Raw genomic sequence first — 25,618 nt, forward strand, 5'->3', positions numbered from 1 at the left:
CAGTGCACGATCCTAGGGTCCTGGGATTGAGTCCCACATCAGGCTCCCTGCTCAGCAGGGAGCCCGCTTCTCCCTTTGCCTGCTACTCCCCCTGCTTGTGATCTCTCTCTGACAAATAAATAAAATCTTAAAAAAAAAAGAAAAAGAAAATTGGTGATCCACTGCTACTTTTGTATTGGCCGGGATATTTCATTAACCATAACACAGACCCTTTTTCGGCTATGCCAGAGAACAGAATATCAAGAAAAATAAGAGGTTTGCTATTCTCTTTGCTGGCAGGGGACATTTTTCCAGGTGAGGAGCTGATGTTAGCCTTCCTAAAAGCTCAGAAAACCAAAGAGCCTTTACCTGTTGCATTCCTTGGAGGGCTTGCTGCAGGAGTTTCAGCTGTTGTTCCTTGTTTGGGTCTTCTTCTCTGGGGGCTTTGCCTTGTTCTTGCTTGAGCAATTCTACTTCATTCCGATAGGCATCGAGCTGCCAACGGAGGCTGTCATTTTCTTCCTTCAGAGTTTCTGCCTGTGCTACTGAAGTTAAGAGGTCAATATAAAGTCGAACCTCCATCTATCCATACTCTTTGTGGTTCACCTTAGCCCCATGAAAACTTGGTAGTTTTTAATTGACATGTATAAAAAAAAATCTCTTGAGCAACTTTAGGTTTGAGGTGGCCATGGCAGCAAGAGATGGACCCAAAAGCATACAGAACCATTTTTGTAAAGGAACATAGGATTCTAACACCCTGAAATCCCCATCATGCTTTGTATTTGTCACCCCAAATATAACTCAGATATTCCCAGCTAACATTGGTCACTTTTATTTGGAAGGCAGCAAATGATAAGAGTTCTGTAATGATAAAGTGTAGGGCTATTTTTCTTGAACTGATGACTGTCCATGTGATAATCTTGCAAGGCAGTTTTTAAAAAAGTGTAATTTTTACTATCCTAGAGAGGAAAGGTAAATGTAAAAATTAAGTCATTAGACTCTGGTTTCTGCTCTAGTGTGTAAGGAGTTTAGAAGTCACCATCCAGCCTAACAAAGAATAAAAAGCTGAATAAACTGAATAATCAACAACTCATCTTAAATCCACCAGAGAAGTGAGGTCACAGGGCAAACTGCTGCCCCTCAAACCGGAGTGACAGGAGAATCTAGAGAATCATAATTTACCAGACCAGAAACCTATGGGCAGGAAGCTCCAGAGGAACTGGCGGCAAGTAAGAAAATCTAAATTGTAATTGGCTAATTGCTGGAGGCTCAGTGTGGGCAAGTCTGAGATCTAAAAATTCCAGAGGGACTCAGTCATAGTATGTTCTCTATCCTTTCATGAATTTTATCTCTTGGAGCATAACCAAGTCCTTACAATGAATATTGGAGAAAAATCCCCCTTGTGCTTCCATCAGGGGGTAGGGAAAAGAAACCATTCTGAAATACACCGGAGCATTCTGTTCTTCTTAACAAGGCCTGCCTTCATAAGAAACTATTTTACTGGAGCCTAACCTGCTAGGGTATTACTGAAGCCTAACTGACCTGGAGAAGGGAAATACCCTCCAGCCATCTTGCCCCAAGTAAGGGGGGACAAAAAACCGAGAAGCACTTATGAAATTCACAGTCCAGAGGTAGATGCTCACTAAAAGACAGAGACCTAATCACAGGACTAAATAATGCTTTCCCATACTTAACTACCACACCACCAACGTCTTATTTACTGGAGATCTTTTTATCCAGTACATCATGTCCAGATTTCAACAAAAGATTGCAAGGCATACTAAAAGGTAAAAAACAAACAAAAACAAAAACCAACCAACCAACCAAACAAACACAGTTTGAAGAGGCTGAATGGGGAACGGAATACAAGTCAGATACAGCATGAATGTTGGAATTATCAGACCAGGAATATAAAACAGCTATGATTAGTATGCTAAGGGCTTTAGTGGGAAAAGTAGATACCATGAAAGAACAGATAGATAAGGTAAACAGAGAGATGGAAATTCTAAGGAAGAATCAAATAGACATGCTAGAGATAAAAAAAATAATACTGTAACAGAAATGAAAAAATGCCTTAGACGTGCTTATTAAAAGACTGGACATGGCTGAGAGAAGAATCTCTGAGCTCGAGGGTATGACAATAGAAACTGCCTAACCTGAAAAGCAAAGAGAAAAAAAGCATTAAAAAAAAACCCCAAGCAGAATATCCAAGAACTATGGCACAACCGCAAATGATACATGTCATAAGAATATTAGAAGGGAAAGAAAGAAAGGAATGGAAGCAACAGGTGAAGCAATAATTGCTGAACTTTTCCTGCCAAATTATTACCAGACACCAAACCACAGATCCAGGAAGTTCAGAGAACATCAAACAGGATAAATGCCAAAAAATTAGACCTGAAAAGACACCTCACCAAAGATATATCCATGGCATCTAAGCATCATCATATGTCATATGTCATACATCATTAGGGAATTACAAATTAAAATAACAGTAAGATACCACTACACACCTATTAGAACAGCCAAAATCCAAAACAGTGATAACACCAAGGGCTGGTGAGGATGTGCAGCAAACAGACACTCTCCTTCATTGCTGGTGGGAATGCAAAATTCTACTGGCACTTTCTTATAAAACTAAACATACTCTTACCATGTAATCCAGCAATCGTACTCCCTCATATTTACCCAAGTGAACTGAAAACTTATGTCCCCACAAAAATATGCACATGGATTTTATAGCAGATTTCTTCTGGCAATTTTAAAATTTCCCCAACTTGGAAACAACTGTGATGTTCTTTAGTAGATTAATGGGCAAACAAACTGTAGTATATCCAGAAATGGAATATTATTCAGTGCTAAAAAGAAATTAGTGATTAAGTCATGGAAAGACTTGGAAGAAATGTAAATGCGTATTACTAAGTGAAAGAAGCCAGTTGAAAATGCTACATAACTGTATGATTCCAACTATATGGCATTCTGGAAAAGGCAAAACAATGGAGTCAGAAAAAGATTTAAAAAAATCTCTAACCTTGTTGCCAAGGGCTAGGGGGAGTGAAGAATGAATAGGCAGAGCACAGAGGATTTTTAGGGCAGTGGAACTATTCTGTATGACACTACAATGGTAGATACATACATTTTAAACATTTAAACCCATAGAATGTACAACACCAAGAGTGAACGCTAATGCAAACTATGAACTTTAGGTGATAATGATGTATTCGCTGATTGTAACCAATGTACCCCTGTGGTGCAGGATGTCAGTAGTGGCGGCGGGGACTATGTATGTATGTGGGGGAGACAGGTATTTGGAAGCTCTTTACTTCTTGTTTAATATTGTTGTAAATCTAAGACTGCTCTAAAACATTAATTTATTAATTAAAAAATCCTAAGACACAAGAGGAAAACTTAGTTAGCTTTATTTATGATTAGGGCTCATTTTTCAAGGCCAAAAATCTGAAAACCTATTATAAAATGTTTAATCAGAGGATTTTCATTCATTCAACAATCACCAAGGACCTTCCCTGTACCAGGCTTATGATAATGGTAAAAAATGAGATTCCACTAATCTCTATGGCTCACAGTCTAAATTAATGGAAACATTTGTAGTTTATTCCTTTTTTGATTCCTAACACAGTAAAAAGCCAAAAAGAGATGTTATAAAAATGAATCAAAATTACAAACCTGTATATTAAATGTAAAGAATATTAAAAGGCAACCTGTCAAAGGTGTGAATTGTTTCAGTTATGTATGAGGGAGGGACTTTGGGTAGAAGAAAGTAAAAGAAAGTAATGGAAATCAAATCTTCAAGATTATTAGCTATAAATGGTGGAAGAAGAGTTCTCTAAAGGGATTTCAAAGAAAAGACTCATTCTCTACAATAAATGGAAGGAAGTTGTGCTTTACAAAGATGAAATATATAGAAAACCATATTCTGAGGGAGAAAACACCCCGTATTCTTAAAAGAAAGCTGCTTCAGGGGTGGGGTGGGGTTTAATTCTGTGCTTTCAACCTGAGGGTTTTCCTGAAACAATCAGGTACCAATGCAGGCCGATGTAATCAGATTGTCTATCCAAATAAGAGAGTGGCAATCCTTCCTATTACATGTTTTCTTGTTTTTTTGTGAATGGCTACACAATCATCCTGGTATGGCAATTTGAACCTTGTATTTTAGTTTTTAAAAGAAATTATGAAAATATTTGACATGACACATTCATTGTATGTTTGATTTTATTATGGATCTTAATTTTTGCTGTAATCATACAGCTTTTGGTCTCTGAAGAGAAAATTGTTACACGGAGAGTTGAAGTCCCAGCACTTTAAATACTATCTATCCTTGCCATCTCTCCCAACAGCTGGGATACCTGTTGTTGGGCAGGCAGCGTTCCTCACAATCACAGCACTAAAAGAAGATGCTAAAAGTGAAGATGACTATATATAGGAAAGTGTATGGCAGAAGGGACATAAGCTATCTGCCAATGGGAAGAAATATTTGATTTGCTTGTTGGATCAGTACCAAGGATAGCATCTCAAAGTGGACTGGAGTTCCACTGAATAACACAGACGTTCCTCTGTAAATCAAGTGACTGCTACGGATAGACAGTTATTCATTTTTGCTTTGCTTTGCATGTTTGCCCTCTGGCAAGGCATATGGCTCAATACTAAGTAGTGATATTTCATCTTCCTCCTTTTGTTTCTTCTTGTACTGCAGGCTAGTGATTATGCTCATGTCTTATGAGTCGTGTGGAGAAATGTGGAAAAGGGTAGAGATCTAGTAGAATGGTTAGAGGCACTGTCTCCAGTTTAAATGTGAAAATATTTTCTCTCTGAGCAAATGAGGAGGACAGACTGCTTCTCTCCCATGGGCAAAGGGCATGCTGACACGCGGAGATAGATTCCTGCAGCCAAGTGCAAACAGATAATAATCTCCTCAGTTTGGACCTGTCACTAAGCAAAAGAGAATGTGATCTCCTCCAATGCCACCAGGGCACCTTACTTATGAAAATGTATTTCCCACTCCCTGAAATGAGGGTTTTTGTCATTTTAATGAGGACACCAAGTTTTTACTTTCACAGACTTAATATTAATTGGCCCATTTCTGAAGTTGGAGTTCTTTGTACATTGCCAGAACATTGAAAAGTTCAATATTACCTTTTAATAAGATATTTGAACAGGTGAATCCATCAATCCTGATACCAAAGAGCATAGTACAGTGAATTTATTCGTATCTTGCCATCATTAGTTCTTGGCTGCTCCTTTTTGACTATTTCCTATGTGGGGAAAATGTTTCTTTTTATGGGGATGACTCCTCAGATCTGAAGGCTGCCAGTTCATCATGGCACTATGAAAGTACGAAGGCAGCTGCAAACTCCTCTTTTTAGAGGAGCCACTGAGAGCAAAATTCCAGATGTTTTTCTATGACAAAAGATCTAAAAGGATTTTGTACCATTAAAAAATTAATGCCTAAGTTTCTTTGATGGTACAAAGAAAACAACAACAATTTTAATGGAAGCAAATTCAGGGGGTTGGCCATCCTCACAAAGCTGCATTATAAGAGATGCTTAAAAATGTCACCAAATTATTGAAGGAAGATGTATAACAAATGTTTCCAAATTCAAGAAGGGAAAATGTGCAACATTCCTCTCAAAGGTCCCCAAAAAAGTTTGAGCTGGAATGATTCACAAAGAGAAAAAGCCAAAAAGAACATAGTCGAAAGAGAGAGGGAGATGATACGAGTGGTTGCAGGCCAGTTCAGGGAAATTTTTGAGTTCCCTGACCTCCCAAAGCCTTGCTTTCCTTACCTCTGCAGGTCATTACTACAGTGAGGCTTCTACCAGTATGCATACACCAGGGACTTCACTGTTTCTCCTCTGAGATCTCTAAATTCCACTCTCAAACACGGTACCTTCATCTGTCAGTTGCTTCACTGCCTCTCATCACCCCGAGATGCTGTTCACTTTCCTTGCTGGGACCTTTAATTTCTTGGAGTGGCCAACTTCACCCAGTCCATTAGCTATTTTCTGGCTAAACAGATTCCACTGCAAACTCCTTAGTACTCTGTATTCCTTCACCTTCCTGAAAACTTTTGGCCAGTCTTACCATGCCAATTTCTAGCTCATGGTCACTTGACTCAACTTTGTCTGCACCTTATCCTGGGCTGCAGAGGACTCTTATAGGAAGTTGCAGAGCTGGGAAGTCCTGGTCAATAAAGACTCATGTTGGCCTTGCTGGTGGGTCTCTTACCTCTCTCTGATTTCTTCCTTCCATCCTGCCCAGCGTATATATTCTAAGTCTGCTCCTGTTTCCTCATGGTCTTATTTCCAAAGCATTTTCCTAATCAATAGTTGACCAATCTCTGGGTATATGGAGAAGCATGGAATGCATACATTTAGCTTTACCTCCCTTGTCTCAGAGGAAGAGGGTTCTCCCCTCTCTAAAGAAAACTCCACCTGAGTTTGGATCACTTCCCATTCTTCTCCAGGATTCCATTTCCATAATTATCCATAAGTACTCTTTCACTCTCAAGCATCTTCAACCTTGCTCTCTCCACGGCTGCCTTCCCTTCTATTGAACAACAAAAAACTTAACTTTAACTTTCTCACCCCTTCTAACCGCCATTTATAATGCCTGCATTTGCTTTTGCTCAGTACCCAACTTTCTGACCTGTGGTCTTTGTCCACTTCCTCTCCTTAACGTCATATGTTCTGGCTCCTACCTCTATCACCCAACTTAAGTAGTTCTTGCCCAATGCTGTCCTCAATTCCTTTTTCTATAGATTCTTCTCATGGGCTCTATAATCCAATGTTTTTCTAGTTTTTCTCCAGCTTCTTAGGCTGCTCTTTCCCTTTAAAAAGATTTATTTGTTTGTTTGTTTATTTATTTAGAGAGGGGGTGGGGAGACAGTCAGTGAATCCTCAAGCAGACTCCCCACTGAGTGCACAGCCTGACACAGGGCTCTATCCCAGGATCCTGAGATCATGACCTGAGAGTCCAATGCTTAACCAACTGAACCATCCAGGTGCACCTAGACTGTTCTTCTAATTGCTCTGCAAACTCCTTTTCTTTCCTCCTCCCTTACTGTGGGTAGCCACCAAAGTTCTGTATTTAGCCCTTTGCTCTTCTTTCTCTCACTTGTTTTTTACAATCATTTATCATATTCTCCAAGCTTCAGCTAACACCTCCGTACTGCCGTCTTCTATTCCTTCTACTTTCTTGAACCCTGATTTGAATATAAATCTTTTATATCTATTTCCCAACTATCTACTATCTGAAACTGATCTCATATTCTACAAATCAATCCCATGTACTAGCCCATTTCTGTCAGTGGTACTAGTATGTGTTTAAGTTGTAACCCCCCCCCCTTTATGTTGAAGCCCTCAGAATGTGACCTTATTTGGAAAAAGGATCTTAACAGAGGTAATCAAGTTAAAATGAAGTCATCGAGTGGGTTTATGGACTTATACAACTGGTGTACATATAGAAAGGAGATATTTGGACACAGAGACATGCAAAGAGGGAGAATGTCATGTAAACATGAAGGCAGAGATTGGGATGATGCATCAACAAGCCAAGGAGTGTCGAAGATTGCCAACAAACCATCAGAAGCCAGGAGAGAGGCATTGAACAGATTCTCTCTCACAGCCCTAAAGAGGAATGCACCCTGATGACACCTTAATCTCAGGCTTCCAGAACTGTGAGGCAATAAACTTCTATTTTTTAAGCTACTCAGTTTGTGGTACTTTGTTGCAGTAGCCCTAAAGAACTAATATGACCGCTGACCCTCCAGTCTCCTAGGCTAGGAAACCTAGCCTCATCTCAAATTCTTGCCTTTGCTTCATCATCTATATCCAATCTGGAGCCAAAGACTTTAGTTATTCTTCTGAAGTGACTCTTAGCATCTTTAATCTTAGATTTTCTGTTATATCCTTTTCTTTTACTATTTTATCTGAGTTCCCATTACCTTCACTCTAGACTCAGGCTTCATCATTTTATATCTAAATTCCTATAAAAGTCTCTGGCAGGTTTCTCTTTTTCCAAAATTTATTTCCTAAATAAATTTATTTCCTTTTATCATACTAGTGCCATGATTAAGACATGCTTATAGTTCCTTATTGTCTTTTATGCTAAATGTATACCTTGGCATTCATGGTTCCCCATAATCTGGACCTATTTTGTCCACTCAATCTTTTATCCCCCTATACCCATCATCTTTATTTCCTTCTCTGAGCCCTGTTCCTTCTCCTTTCCTGCCTCCATATCAAGAAACTTTCTTACTCATCCAAGATACCAATCAATTTTCACTGAATGCAATTACTCTGGCCACACTAATATCTCTTGGCTTTGCTGCATTCTAATCAGTACCTTACAGGTTAGAACCAAGTGGTATTTCTTATATTTGATGTAAATTTGCACTTATTGCACCTCTATTTCCATAACCTTATAAGATGCAGTTCTTGTTAATTAATTGATCAAGCTCTGAAAGAGGGAATAATGAGAGGTGAGGGAGGGACGGAAGGAGATTGGAAACCAAAATAAGTGAAAACTTTGGCTAGAACAATAAAGGAGAATGAGTCTCAGTCAATGTTTTCCAAATGTGCTCCCTGAACTACCAGCATCTAAATTGTTTAAGATGCCTAATAAAATGCAAATTCCTGAACTTCATTATGGGTCTATTTAATCAAACCCTGCACCCCAGAAAATCTGATTTTCTAAAGGTAACCCAATGATGCTTATATATATCAGATCTGAGAACCACTAGTCTAAGTGGAGAAGGCAGACAGTAGATGCTGAAAAGGAACAGCTGTTCTTAAGTTTACTGGGCACATGTACTTTCCATCATGGCTAACAAGAGAATGATTTTACACTATCATGATTTGCTTTGATGTGATTCCCCCTCTTCAACACATTGCTTTGAGCACAGCAGTTCTTTCTTTCACAGCAAGGTTTCCAGTAGTACATCACAAATATGGGCTGGGTAATACAGAATCCCTCGAAGAACAGAAATTTTGTTACCAAGTTACCAAGGAAAGGTAATTGAGACTGCTAGGCTAGCTGTGACTCTTGCTTTCTTCAGGAAGTAAAATTTAACCAGACACATGCTCTAGGCTCCTGGAATTCAAGTTTGGTAGCATGGAGAGAGGAAAAAAAAAACCAACTCTGAGATCTAATGCTTAAGCTTTTAATTGGAACCAAGTGAAACTAAAACATGCAGCTGATTTAGATAAAACCTAAGGACCCACTTACTGGCTCACACTGAGCAGGATTTCTGCAGTTGACTACTACAAAAGCAAGATAACAAAATTAGATACGATCGAAGGGAAGAAAAATGCACAAAAGTCCTTGAATTAAAATGAATTGAAAGCTTCTGGGAGAAAAGCTATTTGGTAAGCTCCATTAAGTCTATTGTAGATAGCTTTATTTGACAAAGCAGCATCCTGGCATGTGGAACAGGAAAGAAAATAGCTATAAGATGATCTGTCAGGGAGTTTCCAGTCTCTAAACGAATAAGATTCTGTGCAGTAGCCAATACAGCTTTTAACTCAAAAGAAATACAGAAGCAAAATGCAATTACATAACACTAGTAAGTGCATTTAATCTGAATCTCCCATACACCCTCCTTCCTCCAATAATTCCTTAAATTCAGCAATTTATCAAGCAAATATTCAAACTTATGGTCACGTTCATTTCAGGGGAACATTGGATTAACACTGTATACAATACTGCAGATACTGAGATGGAGACAGTTCTATAAGTCAAAGATTAGTCAGCTATAAAACATCTTGGCTAAGCACTTAACTAATTTGAATAACTCAATTGTTATGAAACTTTTTTTTAGCTATAAGTTTATAGTATGCATTTGCGGTAATTAGTTCACTATTCTGAAAATATCTACTGATTACAAAGGATTTTTTCAATATATATGGAGGTTCACATGTTTAGGGATCTAACATATGGTAGAAATAGAGGAAATTCAGATGTAACAGCTACAAATGCCTTTTTAAAAGTCTGATTTGGTAGTGCCTTTCCTTAAGAGTTTCTGTTCATGGAGTAAAGATTCTAGGGCCACTCAAGCGGCTATAGAGCTGCTGACTTCAATATGCAAGTACTGAAACCAAGAAATTCTGGTTTGCATTATAGTCAGTTGGTTCTCTCTCGGTCTCTGTCTTTGTCTCTGTCTCTGTCTCTCTCTTTCTCTCTCTCACACACACATGCACACAACACAGTAGGGGCAGTTTGCTAAGGTATCTCCAATGCCTAGCACAGTGTTTAGCATGCAATAGTTATTAAATGAATGAATTTGTTTAGCCATCCCAACATTCCTGTTAGATGGTTGTATAATGTACTTCTTACAAGGATGGGACCTCAGCTCAGTGGGACAGTAGTCCTTCCGGTGTCAAGAGGAACACAGCTGGGACTAGAACTCAAATCCTCTAACTTTAGGTCCAGCGCTTTGTCCATTGTACGTTACTGACTCCTAAGACTGTCTAGAATGGCTTACCTGAAAACACTGCACTTTTGGCTGATATTTTAATCTCCCTTCTGGTAATTCTCTGCCTAGTTTGTTATGAAATTGAAAGGCAGTGTAGTGTCATATTGTTCAGCAGGTTTGCCTTATGAGTTCCACTGGGGACCCACAGTCTCATGGCCTGTCTCATGGTGAGGTCCTGACTACACTAAGAACAAAAGCCTTTACCCAAACATCTGTCTGTAGACTCCTGTTTGGTTCCCAATAAACCCCTTAGTAACCAATAAAAGGCAGCAGATAGGCAGACTGTCATATATTATAGATATTTCCCCTTAGTTGGTAGAGTCTCTTTTAATTTTGTGATTCTTTAAAGAAAAATATTTAATTTATATGAAGATAAATTTATCAAAAGTATCTTTTTTTATTTAATTAATTTTTTTTCAGCGTAACAGTATTCATTGTTTTTGCACAACACCCAGTGCTCCATGCAATACGTGCCCTCCCTATTACCCACCACCTGTTCCCCCAACCTCCCACCCCCGACCCTTCAAAACCCTCAGGTTGTTTTTCAGAATCCATAGTCTCTTATGGTTTGCCTCCCCTTCCAATTTTTTTTTTTTATAAACATATAATGTATTTTTATCCCCAGGGGTACAGGCCTGTGAATCGCCAGGTTTACACACTTCATGATTTCTATCTTTGGAGACCTTCATCCCAAATTATATAACAACTTCTATATTTTCCAGAATTTATTTTGCTAAGTTTTTAAAAAATTTAAATATTAAATCCATCTGTTACTAATACTGGTGTAAGGTATATATATGATGTAGGGATCTAACTACTTTTTAAAACGTTTGGCTAGTTGTCTATGTGTAAGCTCTCTTATGATTTCTACTACAGAACGTATTATTAATAAATCCAAATCAAGTGCTGCCTAAATGTCTAGCCCTCCTAAAAGAAGACAGTCCACTTTTAATTTGGGACTGTAATGGAAGATGGGAGTGAATAAAAAGATCCTTAGCCACAGGGTTGATATTCAACCACTGTGTACTTCTATGGCTTTACCAATTGGTTCCAAGCTGATGGTTTTGTGCCCATACCTTACTGGATGTTAGAAGTTTTAAAATATCATCCCTACAAGTAGATGCTAATTAAATGAAACAAGCAGAATTATCTTTACCTGATTCCTCAGTTTCTTTTGTTTCTGTGGTTTCTTCTGTTTCCTCTTCAGACATCTCCATTTCTTCTTCTCGTCTGATTCCCATTAATTCATCATTATGTATGTTGCGAATTTCCTAAGGTTAAAAGTTATGCTTTGTTAGTGGGAAAGCTTTGAAAATATTGAAGAAATGAACAGAGTTAAGGATAAGATGAAGCAGGGTTTTTTGACATATGAAAAAACTTCAGAGTACTCCTGAGGCAAGAACAAAGGGGCACACTGGGGCTGAAACTGTCTTGAAAGACAAAGCAGACTTTGTATATTATGTCTTCCATAAGGCATTCTTTCCATATCCAGAGCTCTGGCAGTTGATGATTCTTATATCCCTCCCATATTAGAAAGTACTGTTGGTCATGAAAGGCCTCTCACCTCTTAAGTGGGTTTCTGGACTTTCCTTGAAGGGTTCTGCCATTTTCACCTTCCCATATAAAATTCTTTAATTTTGCATCTCCATCCTCTTCTCTCTCTACTTACAGACTTACTCAACAGAACTCTTAATCTAACTTTTGCAGGTTTAGAAGTTAACATCAAAAATGAGCTGTCAGGAGTGAACTTCTATCAGATGAACTTTTCCAGGGATAGTAACTATACTCTGAACAAGACACAAAATCAAACCAAGCCAAACCCCTAACTACTTGATGGCACTGGGGAGCGAACAAAAGCAGGCATATCCTAAAGAGTGGCTTACATTTGGAAGAAGGGTCTCTCAGTTTTTCAAGAGCCTTTTAGTCTGACAGCAGACAACAGTTAGCAGCTCCCGGGGTGGCCACATTTTTAACAGGAAACCCTGTCTTTATGTCTTAAAGAAATCAAGAAGATAGCCACAGGAAAGTGAGGAAGGGATCCCAGAAAGGAGACAGCCAAAGAGAGAGAGATTCAAATTCTGCCTTTAATATCTGCTCAAATTTCTACATGACCCTTGAACCATGGAAGCACAGGAGAGATTCCAAACAAAACAGCTAAGTCTAAAAAAACTGAACCTAGATTTGAGCTGCTCAGAGAGATAATTTCCAGCTTAAATTCAATTAAGTAAATTGACCATTAAAACAAAAGAAACTGAAGTCAATCTTCTTTGGAAGAACATAACAAAATATAACCAGAGCCTTAAAAGCAAAATATTCAAAAAATGCAGGCAAAGTCCCAAATTACTTGATTTACAAACAACTAAGATGAGATGACCCACCTTCAAGAGAAAAGATTATCAACAGAAATCAAACTTGAAATGAACCAGATATGGCAGTTAGCAGACAAGGAGTTAAAGCACCTATTATAACTATCTCAAGGATGGAAAGGAAACATGCTCACAATGAATGAAAAGACAGGAAATCTTGGCAGAGGAACAGAAACTTTAAAAAAAGAACCAACTGAAAATTCTAAAACTGAAAATATAATACCCAAAATAAAAATAACTGGCTGAGCCTAACTTTACAATAGAGATGGCAGAACAAAGAGAGAACTTAAAGAGAGAACAATACAAATTTATCCAATCTGAAGAACAGAGAAACTAACTGGAATCACAGAGTGGAGAGATGAAATGATTCAAGATACTTGAAGAAAAAATAGTTGAAGATGTTTCAACTTTGATGAAAGACATTAATCTATATATTTGAAGAGCTCAGGGAACCTCAAGCAGGAGATGTGTGAAAAAGGTATGTCTAAGAACATCATAGTCAAATTGCTACAAACTAAAACATTAAAAGAAATTCTAACTTTTTAGTTAGCTAAACTCATTGTGATAATCATTTCACAATCCATGTAGGTCAAATCATAATGCTGTGTATCTTAAACTTATACAGTACTATATGTCAGTTCTATTCTCAGTAAAACTGGAAGAATAGAGGAACTCTTAAAAGCATCCAGAAAAAAAAAAAAGACATACTATATACAAGGAGACAATCTGAATACCTCGATTTCTTTCAGAAACAATATAGGCCAGAAGTCAGGAGAACATTATCTTTAAAGTGCAGGAAGAAATAAAAATATCTCCTTATTCAGAATTCTATATGCAGAGAAAAATTCTTTGAAGAATGAAGATGAATTAAATCTATTTTCAGACAATGTAAATGCAAGAATTTGTCATCCAAAGATTTACACTATAAGAAATGTGGAAGAAAGTTCCTTAGGCTGGAGGGAAGTGCTACCAGCTATAAACACAGATCTTCACGTAGGCATGAAGAACTTTTTGGAAATGACAGAGATCACACTGGAAAAGTCACTTTAAAAAAGTCAGCATGAAAACTGTGCATTTTAGAGCACTTTGCAATCATTTAGAGGCCACTTAATGCTGTCAGAGGCTTCTCAGCACTGAGCTGAGAATTTCCTGCCTACGTTAGCCCCAGTTGGGCCATAATACAGGAAATATCCAACGCTGTCTGGTGAAAACTGCCTCCATTTGGGGGGATTATAAATATTTCAAATGGATTTCTTAATAATTAATGCTATAGTTAATCAGTATCTCAACTAATATTCTCTTTTCTTATGCCTTTTACTGGGAAAAACGATAATTTCTATATCAAGATAAGTTTTCACTACAGATAAATTAAAGTCCCTTTTAAAAACACAAGGTATTCAGCAATAGAAAAAAGAGAAATAATAGAAAATAGAACTACTAACATAGCACCTCTCATGTGCTACAGGGGCATTACTTAAAATAGAAGAAAACAGTGACTTGCTTGAGAAAAATGAACTTTAAAGGGGTTGTGTCAAGAGAGAGATTTGCTATGTCTTATTCAAACTCATTGCATAGAGAAGAAAGGAATTGCTCATTTTTAAGAATTCATTCTGTCTCAGGAGTCTGGGTTTCAGTTATCATCAAAGAACAGTTACTGGCAAGGTGGTAATAATGAGGTTTGACACTGGCAAATTTGAATATTGTACAACTTGTGGCATCAGGAAAAGTTGGGGCTCTCCTAGTTGCCTAACAAAAATGTAGCCTGTCAGAGGGTGTAAGCAGAGACTGATTCTCAATTCACAAACATGTCATCTGACTCTGGGAAAGTTACTGTGCTTCTCAGCAGAGTAAACTGCATTCCTTCCAGGGAAATGTCCCAGGGCAGGAAGATCTAACTGAGAGATAAGACATGCCCCGTAGCTGCTCAGCCCTACAAAACATCTTTCTGCTTCCAGCTGGGCAAGCATAATTTCTTCTGAGAAGTATAAAAAGTTCAATAACTAAGTAATACAGCTTATCTAGAGGTCTTTCATGTCTTCAAAAAATCTCCAGAAACAGAAAGACCTATAGGTAAATTTTACCTCAATGCCTGAAAATACCTCAGAACAAGAGTTACCAATTCCTTTAGCTGATAATGAAATGAGGGTTAGAAAAACTAAGGGGACCTTGTTCTCCATTGTTCAGTCAGGCATGCAAAGTGGCAGAGCTTAGAGACTGCTAACTAACCATCAGGCAGTCCCCCTTAGCTACAAAGAAACTAAGCCCTGTGTCGTTACTCTCCTATAAATATCCAATAGAAAGACACGTGAATAGGATAAAGGCAAAGAGAACATCAGAGGTTATAGGGTATCATAGCAAGGCAAACTCATGAGAAGCATTTAGCAAATGACAGTACCCCTAAGTAAAACAAGTACGTTTTTAATTCTATGAAAGCCTTACTTTTAAAGCACCTGATATCTAAGATACCTATTTCTGTCTCTCTGGTTGGGTCAAGAAAGCTCTATTTTGGGAAGCAAACCCTAACAAATACCTTCAGAGTGAAGGACTAAAAGGTAAATCCTTAGGGTAATTTCTCTAAGGAAGATACTCTACCTAGCTGGGGCATAGGTACAGGTAGGAGGAGGACTCTGAGACACTGAAGTGCAGGCAGCAAGGGAACTAGCTGTCTCTCACATTTGCCCCCTTTCCTAGCCTGACATTTGGATCTAGGGCTGAAACCAAAAGAGTGGCAATGGCAGGCATAAACATTTTCTGGAAGTTTTCATTTATAAATCTCCACCTGAAATTGACTGGGCTGTGTCACTGAGAGACTGTATTGAAAAAGGAAAGATAGCACTCCTCAAGTTTCTATTCCATTCTCCTGACCACAGTTAACCTATGATATTTTTCATTTGAACAGCAAACTGTTAGTGATTTCTATAAATGCATTATGACTTTGAGTCTGTTTTAATGATAACTTTTTCTGACACTTAGAAATTCACAAACAGTCTTTCAATGGAGGGGAAAGAACTTTAACATAGTTAAATTTAAATTTAACATATAATATTTAACATATTTAACTTTAACAGAAATTAAACTGAAATCAGAGACAGAGGAAAATGCACAGAAAGAATCACCTTTGTACCAGCTGACATTTAAAATTTATGATAAAGTAACCAAATTGCAATCATTGTACATTAAGTATCTAACTCTATAGTTCCACAAAAAGTTATGTGAACTTAAATTCATCTTACTCACCTGTTATGATAGTAACAAGGTTATCAGTAAAGCAAAGTTCCTTTTTAATAGTGTAACAAAACCGTACTTACCTAGACTTTCAACATTAACAAGATACTTGGTGAGGAAGGGGTCAGATGAGGGAATGGAGAGGAACAGATAGCTTCTAGACTTATGTAGAAATCTGAATCTGAGCTATCATTCAGTACAATGAAGCAAAGCACAAACACAAGTTCCTAATGCCCATTGTATGATACACATGGAAATAAAAATTAGGTTGACCCAAACTGTGTTAATAGGTGTTCTGATGCCTGAAAGCTAACAGCTAGTATTAGCACACATGGGTCCTAAAACAAGGGTATGCGGATAACTTGAACAATCTGTCTGCAAACAGTTCTTCAGAGTTTGGAATGGTAGACTTAGAAATCTAGAGAGAAAGTTATTTTAGCAATCACGGTATCTCATTTTGCAAGAATGCTAGCATTTTACAAGTCCATTTTCCTCTGGCCCGATGGTATAAAATTTCATAGTGGGGAGGATGCAAGTGGGTCTGTTCTAGTGCCTACTGCTACAGCTCTAGTTTCTATGTATCATCCAAGGTGTAGCTTCTAATCTAGGCCAGCTTCTCAGTGAGAGAAACACAAGGTTTTAAACAGTTCTATAGAAAAAGAGTTTCTACAGTTGAGAGAGTTGTCAGTAAAGTTATTGTAGATACGAATTTTTAGTAAAGAGAGGAACTTTAGCTTTCTCTTACTACCCTTTTCAATTATATCAGTAGGAGCCTCACACACATATAAATCAGGAAAGTAAACCAATGAAAGACGTATTAGCAAACTAGTACGTCCAGCATATGTTACTGAGGTGGAGGTGAGAGCCTGAGTTCCCTGAAGGTGGGAACTTTCCCTTCTTAACAACCCCACTCTCAGCAGAGTAAGACACTGTTGGCTGCTTGTAGGATGACAATGAGACAGGAACAGGTGCTTTGTGATATGAGGAGGGTACTGGCTAGGTCATTCTCAAAGGCAACTGGCAAAAAAGGCTCAATATCAGAAACTTTCACCTTGATGAAATATCTGGCTTAGGAATTGTAGCTTTGATCCACAGGCCAAGAAAAAGCCGGTCTAGTTGGTTTGAGATGCTCTGGTTCTCAGTGGGGTGCTCAGAGACAACCCCAACTTAAGAGGATGGCAGTCACTTTCTAGAGTTTCCTATTATCAAGTTAAAGTATGCAGAGGTTAAAAAAAGCCATGATTTAAAGAGGTGCCCATGTAAAGTAGAAGAGGTCTTTTTTCAGTTTGGGAAATGCAATGCCAGAGGAAGGTCATGAGCTATGTTCCACTTTCAGTAGTTTTACTTATCAAGGTTGAGGTATTCAAGGTAGGCCTTAATTTAGTCCAATCCAATAGGCAGGAAGCATTTTTCTGGGTTTCTACAAAGTCTACAAAATACATTATGAAACATGTAGCTCTTAACAGTCATGCTAGCCATGTGCTTTAGCCGCATCACTCTGTCAAGGAAGCTCTGCCACAATATTAGGTGATAGGGTGGATAGCTCTCCTCTACAGGCCAGAGAAATGTCCAGCTTATAGGCTATCTTTGCTGAGAAGATAATTAAACTCAAGTATGTACCCACCAGAGAGGCAGGCTTGACAGAACTATACTTCTCTACAGACAGCCTTGATAAATAATATTCATGGAAATATTTAATTGCAACGTCATTTATAGAAGGGCTGTGGTCTGGACAAGTCAGTGCTCAAACCAGAGGTTCCCTTCCTCCTATGAAAAGACATTTTTATACTGGCAGGACTTTTCACTGGGAGGGGGGCAGTTCAGACAGCTTTTTCCCACCCTGAGAATGGATACATGTGTGTATATATATAGAAGAAAAGTAGAGACTTAAAACTGCTTTTATACAATTATACGACATACTGAGCATTCTCCCTCAAACATTATTCTTCTGAACTGCTCAGAATAAAGAGTGGATATTTTCAATTTAGGGTATTATACTCCACTCCCCACCCTTGATCACTTTCTTTATCTTTCTAGCTCCCTGAAGGCAAAGACCATCTCGTCCTGAATTGCCTGTCATAACGCCTCAGACAGAGAATGTGCTTCAGTTAACTTTTGAATTGAAATGTTGAATTTTGTTTGTTGAGGCTCAACAAAGTCAGGTAGCCCTAGGATTCTGAAATCATCTTGTGCTACTATAAGACAACAGCCCCCTGTTTTGTTCCTAATTCTCTTTTTAAAAATAATCTAAAATATCATGAGCTTTGTATTATTCTATTTATCCATTAGGCTGATGTCTTCAGGGAGTTCTCTTCAGTGACTTCCAGGTCGCTTTGCTGAGCCAGAACTGATGGCTCAGGAGCTATCAGTTTATGAACATGGTTTGGCTTATTTTCCTCTAAATGCTCTTCACAGTTTTCAAACTGTTGCCACACAAACTGTACCATGTATTCTCATGAAGGACAGAAAGAATAGATTGCTATCTTCATTTTATAGGTTAGGAAATTGAGGTCCACAAAGATTAAATGACTCACTCAAGAGCACAAGACAGTTTACATCAACACTCCGAGGAGAATTTCTAGTTTTGAACTGATCACTTACTAACTGTATAATCTGAGTACATTCCTTAACATTTCTGTGTCTCAGTTTCTTCATGTGTAAACCATGGCTATCATATCTAGTTATTATCCCTTATGGAGTCAAGAATGATAAACTGAAATATTACTATTTGTCATTTATATAGCATTTACATTTTTCAAACTCTACATATCTCTTTTCTCATTGAATCCCACACGACTGGTTTCACTATATCTCCAATTTACAGGTGAAGAAAATGTCTGACTAACTTGGTCAAAGTCACAGAGCTGCAATGTGTCAGAGCTGTGATCTAGATTCTCTGACTCCAGATCCAGAGCTCTTTCCACTACACCACATCTACTGGAAGCTCACGTAAGTGAGACAAACAACGTGAAAGTGCTTTATAAAACGTAAATGCCTTACAAATGCTATGTAAATGTTAAGGAATATGACAACCTGCTACCACACTAGCAAAGAGGACTCAGAAGCAAGGTTGAAAAAGTTGCTGCACACACAGATCAAAAGTGTCAGGGGCTGGGTAAGGAAGCTGCCCACAGGAACAGAAGAACTTGAAGTATAGGTAACACCATTCCAAAGGCAGATGCATGAAAACAAACCTCCCATCTTGGTTTTAAATCTTGGACTCAGGATAGCAACCTAATCACATCAGACATATTCTGTGCTAAAAGTCACCAGAGCACAAGTGCAGAGCTAGGTGTCAACCTTAATCTGAAATCAGAGTCCTCTGTTACCTTTAAAGCTGCCACCTATAAAGATGGCTGAGTGGATTTGATCAAAGAGGCTCAGAGATTTCAACGCTCCAATGTAACACCAGCATGGACTTTCAAGATGCTCTAATAAATGTAAGACAGCCCTAATATTACTAACACTATACACACGGGTTAGTAATTATCATTGTACTCAAGACCAGCTAGCCTGGAGAAGTAAACTTACAGTTATCACAGCTACATTTTCACTACTCAGGTTTTCATCTGGCAGAATGTATTCAAGACAACACATGCACATTTATTACCCTTTTGGCAGCACATGGTCTGGTCACAGTGACAGGCTATAGAACACATCTTAGTGTTGCATTAGAGCCTTGTTGTGACCATGGGAGCTTGGCACTATTTAACTCTGACTAAACTCCAAATCAATAACTTGTTAAAGAAAGAAACTGTCCCCCTGAGGGGCTACCAGAGTAAAAAGTTACCAACCTCAGCTTGTTTGCACCAAATGCTGATATTTTTACGCTGGGCTTTTGTGAAATGGTCCCATGCCTTCTGTTTGGAGGCGGAACGGTACACAGCTACTATCTGCTCAACTGCAGTGTCAGATCAGCAGTTGAATCAGGTTGGAGTATCATCCAGGGTTGGCGAAAGAGAGAAGAAAAGAAATAAGAGAAGCATCAGGCTTGTTACATCTCTTGTATGACACCAGTAGGCTATGGTTGTGCTCAGAAAACGTCACATGTATTGGGGTACCATGATCTTAAAGAAGACTCAAAGGCAGAGATACCAATATACAGAATGAAGAAAGGGAACTCCAGAAGGTTTGGGGTGAAATGGTGACTAAATTTTTAATACAGGCAGTCTGTATTTATCCAGGCAGGTGAGGCAAGAGTTGTGGTGAATGTGACTTAGTACTAATGTAATTTAGTACTAATGACCCAGCACAGCATGGCAGCGAGCGGCAAACTTGTACCAGCTCCTTCTGCCATAGGCTTCTTTTATAAACATGAACTTGCATACCTGACTTCAACAGAATCCATCCTATTGTTATCCTGAGGTATATTGAACCAGAAGCATCAAATCGGAGCCCAAGATAAACAGAATCTATTTTAAGTCTACGTAGATGGGCTTGTTGACTGGAGAAATAGAAGTTTTATGGAAGAATACTGTGTAAGTGCAGTCCTAAAGCATATTTTCCAGAGTCTCTTTAAAAATGTCAAACAGAAAAATGCGTACAAATACTCTGGTGCTTTTACCTAACCAGCTCAAGAGAAGGGAAACTTAGACAAGACATTTTGGGGGAGAGAAACAGAAGGATAAGAGCCTCTTCCTGGTGCACAGTCACAGTAAGAAAAATCCAGAGGTGTTATTTTTTTTCTTTACAGCCCTGATTATAACCTGTCTGTGAATGATTTAGGGATTTATAGTCCCATGATGCTCGCTGCTCTTTTTTTCCAGTTGTTTTGAAGTCCTAAAAACATGTGCTTTCTCTGTCTGGATTCTATGCCCATATATATTTTCAAAATAAAAATGGAAAATGAAAGAACTCTTCCTTAATCCTAATTATCTGTGAGTCAAGTGTGGGAAGTCATATACGGGAAGAGTGGGCCTTAATTGTTTAAAAGCCAAATCATAAAACTATACTCTTATTTTTATGGTGAATATAGTTCCTTACTCAAAAAAAAAAAGAGTGCATAGTTATATAATATGTTGAACTAAAAATATCAGTTGAGAATTTTTCTAATCTGTTTCATTTAAGAATCCTTGTAAAGGTTTGGAGTAGTTCTTCTTCTCCTTTTCCTTCTCCTTTTTTTTTGTGCAAAAAGGTGGTTTTATTCAAGTACAGGGACAGGACTCATGGGCAGAAAGAGCTGCCAGGAGTAGTAATTCTTTTTGAAAATGGCCATTTTGATGGCTTCCCATCAAAATATATATATATTTTATATATATATTTTGTACCTATATATATATATCATCCAGACAAAAAAAAAAAAACAAAAAAAAAGAAGAAGAAGAAGAAAGCAAAGTGAAAACAACAGGTAGAAGTAGCAAATTTGGCTTCTATTCAATCACCCTGGGAAACACAATTACACTTTCACTAAAATGTAGTATCTGAGAAAACATAATATGATCATGATGCAAATCTGAAGCCCAGAGCTTATAAATGCTGATGCTGTAATCTAACTTCAGCAGTGAAATACCAAACTTTCCACTGAGGCCTGAGGCTGCTTATAACTTACTTTGGAAACAAGCAAAAGTAAAAGCACAGGACCGTGGTCTCGGTGTTGGTGTTTCTAAGGAGACGAAGGAGATATAAGAGAAAAAAAATGAATATAGGAGGTGCCCACCTGTATACCATTAAACTGGAGCTTGGGCATTTGGCAATCTAAGGAGAGCACAAGGCAGTGAAGAAGGGGTCCTTGCCCCTCGACACAGGATGGCTTTGTAGGCCTGGTTCCCTCGTGAGGAATGTGGAGTCTAAGTGAAGCAACCTCTCACCCTTCCACAGAACTCTGACTTCTACTCACATTGAGCGAGAATTCCAGAAAGGGCCTGCTTGAATTTCTCCTTTGCTTCTTCCATGTCTTTCTCATGGGCAGCTTTCTCATTCACCAGGCGGCGAACGTGGCTGTTGGCCGACTGGATCATAGAGTAGAAGTTGTTGGCGCTGCGACGGTTCACCTCTCCTCGTTCAATCCAGGTGAGCAAGGTCTGCACAGCTTCGGAGAATTTGGAATCATCTGAAAAAAGAGGATTTTTCAAATCATCAAAAGTAACCATGTCTCTATCTACCCAACAGGCTGGCAAGGAGACCAGCGTGGCTCGTTGGAAGTGGTTGTTAAATGAACTGCGAAGGATGAGGAGCTGTGCGTGTACCCACAGGCAGCAGGTAGCCAGGCCGGCTGAAAGGACGAAAGACCCCAAAGCAGTCAGACCGGTGGCAGTCTATGAAGAATTTTCAGAAAGAGAATTGTTTCTTCTTTTTTAAAAAACATTTTCTTTGCTAATAGAGAGTTTACTGATTACAGTAAAAGTTTACTGATTAGCGTTTTCACATACTGAGAATTTCTTAACCTCTGTGTGTGTGTGTGTGTGTGCACTCAGGTGTGTAATGTATGAATTAGCAATGAGAGGACTTCAGAACCCTACATTCCTGTTTTTTTAATAAGGAAAAGTGAAACTGAGTCTTGCATTAGCTTGAATTTGATAGTAACTTTATTTTGGATCCATAAAATCAGTGTTGGAAGGAGCCTTAAGAGTTACACGGGTAGTTCTTTAGGCATCAACACTTACATTTTTTACCTTTTATAGCATCACTCCTGCATTCAGTCCACAGCCCCAGGCTTTTCACTCAGTTCCAGTCACAATCTATTTTGATGTAATTTATTCTATTTCTACATTTCTCCACATCCTGATTCTCTTGCCCGAGGAACCCTCCAAGTAGATTTCTGCAGCTAGTTAGGAGTTGTTCCCTGATGTTAAATAGTAGCACAAGTTATCCAAAGCTTCTGGCCCAGCTTCCTGAGATAGGCACTTATATATTCTGTCAGAGGCTCCTGAGAGAGGGATCCATTAGCATCGCACTGAAGGCCTGTTCTAGGGCTCCACATCCCTGTCTGGCCAGAAACCCTTATGTCCATTGGAATAGCTCTCACTGTGGTTTTAACTTCTTGCCTCTTGCCATTTTTCAGTGTAGACATATAACGAGAGGTAAGCCTCCCCTTTAAAACAACTTTTTATTTCATTACTTGCATACAATCTTTATGTTTGCTGCTCATTTTTTGCATGAGGTCCACACACTATCACATTCATTCTCTAAAAAAAAAAAATCAGATTGACTTATTTGGTGTCTTATGAACATGACGTTTTACCAATGCTTTCAGCCATTCCAGCTTTTCAGAATGTACCATTGTTTCTACCTCTACTCTATGTCTCTCTTCTCTTACAGGAAGACAAAATCAATCCAAATGAAGGATTTCTTAAAAAAAATAAAGATTTTATTTATTATTTGACAGACAGAGAGAGATCACAAGTAGGTTGGGGGGGAAGCAGGCTCCCTGCTGAGCATAAAGCCCAATGTGGGGCTCAATCCCAGGACCCTGAGACGGTGACCTGAGCCCAAGGCAGAGGCTTAACCCACTGAGCCACCCAGGTGCCCCTAAATGAAGGATTTCTTAAAACGTGTGAATCGCTTAGGCTATACGTTGCAAACAAGTTTGGTGAATGAGACCTATTTGGAAAGTGGAATTAGCAGCATCGTGCTGAGTCTAGAGCACAAGAAGCAGGGAAAATTCATACCATTAGAGCCAGGTTGGTATCATCAACAAGATCAATAGGACACCAGCATTCATCCAATAAAATCAACCATATTTGGAGAATGAAAAAAGACTGGATTTGAATTACTACCACAGGAGGCCAGGCAGGGCAATTAATGCTAAATTAGAATAATGGCTCTGAGAGTCAAGCTGGGGAAACAGGAACAAAAACTAAAGGGAGAACTGTCTGATTTAGCAATGTCTCGAAGTCTCCACAATCACCATATGAAGTAAGTTGGCCATTTTAAAGAATGGCCAATGATTAAAGAAGTCATCTTTTGGTTGGTGGTAACTAAGTCTCTGAGCAATCTAAGAATGGACACTGTGACCACTCTCTGGGTCCGCATTTTTCTCATCTGTGGAAAGAGATTTTTACCAGAGTTTTCCAGGGTGACATCAGCTTCTATCATTCAAAACTAACTTGTTATCCACAATGAAATAGGATGCTGACAGGTCCCAAGTCATGAATCACAGTTAAAATTCACTGATGTAGAAAAGTGGGAAAAATGTATCTTGTCCTACTCATGCTTGGAGAGAAAAACGCCATCCCTTGAGGCAGTGAAGGAGGACAGACACAGGTGTGAGGGACAAGTTTTTCTCGTTCTTCAGTTACTAGGTACACCTCTCTATCTGCAAAACTCTAACACAAGAAATGCTTAGAATCCGTTAGTGGGAAATTCAAAGGGTAACTGCCAACAACGCAAATATATTTATTAAATTTCCCTGAAGAAAGGAGTTCTTTTAATCACAAAGCTCAAGTGCTTTCTGTACCTTTTAGTTTTTCAGCAACAATGCTGCATTCGTGATCTGAATAGTGGACCACTGGTGGTGGGGATGGTGGGCGCAATCTTTCTTCTTCCATCCTTCTACGGTGGCGCTCCTCCCTTGCGAGCATACGCTGTTTGCATTCCCACTCATACAGGTCATCTCGAGCCTGTGCAAAATCAACGTGGAGCCGGCCCGTGTCCCTCTTGTCAGTGCTGGAGCCCAGGCGAATGCGGTAACCTAAGTGCACAAGAGGTAGAGAGAGGAGTACAAGAGTAGCTTAGTGGGAACAACTGTTAAGTACTTTTCCAAGTTTAGTGCTCCCAATGTAGTTGTAGCAGTTTCAAGTGACCACACAACCTTAAATTCTCTCCCCACTACTAGCTAGGTGAACCATCAAAAGACTTGGAGTATAGTTCCATTTCTGATCACAGTTTACTATTCTATGGGTTGGGGCAATCTTGTTCCTAGGAATTCTATTCCTTCATCTGCCACCCTACCTCTGGCAGAGGGAGGCTCTAGGGGTAATGGTATTAAGAATGATGCCTTATATGGTGCCTCATATGGCACCATGGGTTGGGAAGAATGGGAAAGGAAGCCTCAAACTGTGGTGTTTTTGGATAACTTCAGGAGTGTCAGTCATACCACTATATAGAATTTTGATAAAATTTAAATGGATCAGCGTGACATTTCAATCCCCCAAATTACTTCCTAGATGTATTTGGCAACGCTGAACCTTTTTTTTTTCTGGGAAAAAATGGATATGATGGGGAGTGGTATGTGAAGCAGGGATAATTTGGGATCCTTAAAAAGAAGAGGTAGTGTGCTTACAATCTAGTGGTAAAAGATCAGAATTCAGAAAACCAGGATTCAAGTCCATACGTCCAGTTTTTGTGCCAGCTGTACTACCCAAGTTAAATCTATTAACAAAAATGTGAAAAACACTTATTAAATTTTTATTAGCTTTTTAAGTTTCAGAAGCTGAGCTAGCTGCTTCCACACACATCTCACTTCATTCTCAGCATAAGCTTGCAGACCAACTCCTGCTTTAAATAACTAAAAATATGGAAAATATATATGAAACAATGGTTTTTAAGACATTGGACATTGGGCCTTGAAGACAGAGATCACTGAGAGACAAGAAGCAAATGAAGCGACCCCTGTGATTTT

General features: G+C 38.8%; 1 protein-coding gene across 14 annotated transcripts in view; it reads right to left on the reverse strand.

Moving 5' to 3' along the window:
- Nucleotides 1-25,618, reverse strand: part of ENOX2 (ecto-NOX disulfide-thiol exchanger 2) — a 268,945-nt gene that overhangs the window by 12,401 nt on the left and 230,926 nt on the right. For 13 of the 14 annotated variants that reach the window (XM_045996393.1, XM_045996381.1, XM_045996390.1 and 10 more), the window contains 5 exons: nucleotides 24,455-24,688; nucleotides 21,896-22,108; nucleotides 19,854-19,960; nucleotides 11,625-11,739; nucleotides 349-524 (listed from right to left, as the gene is read on the reverse strand). In XM_045996393.1, coding sequence (XP_045852349.1) covers nucleotides 349-524; nucleotides 11,625-11,739; nucleotides 19,854-19,960; nucleotides 21,896-22,108; nucleotides 24,455-24,688 — 845 coding nt within the window. The remainder of the gene's footprint in view (nucleotides 1-348; nucleotides 525-11,624; nucleotides 11,740-19,853; nucleotides 19,961-21,895; nucleotides 22,109-24,454; nucleotides 24,689-25,618) is intronic. The other variant, XM_045996383.1, reaches the window with a different exon arrangement.

The sequence above is a fragment of the Meles meles genome, chromosome X (genome assembly GCF_922984935.1).
Source record: "Meles meles chromosome X, mMelMel3.1 paternal haplotype, whole genome shotgun sequence".
Taxonomy (NCBI): domain Eukaryota; kingdom Metazoa; phylum Chordata; class Mammalia; order Carnivora; family Mustelidae; genus Meles; species Meles meles.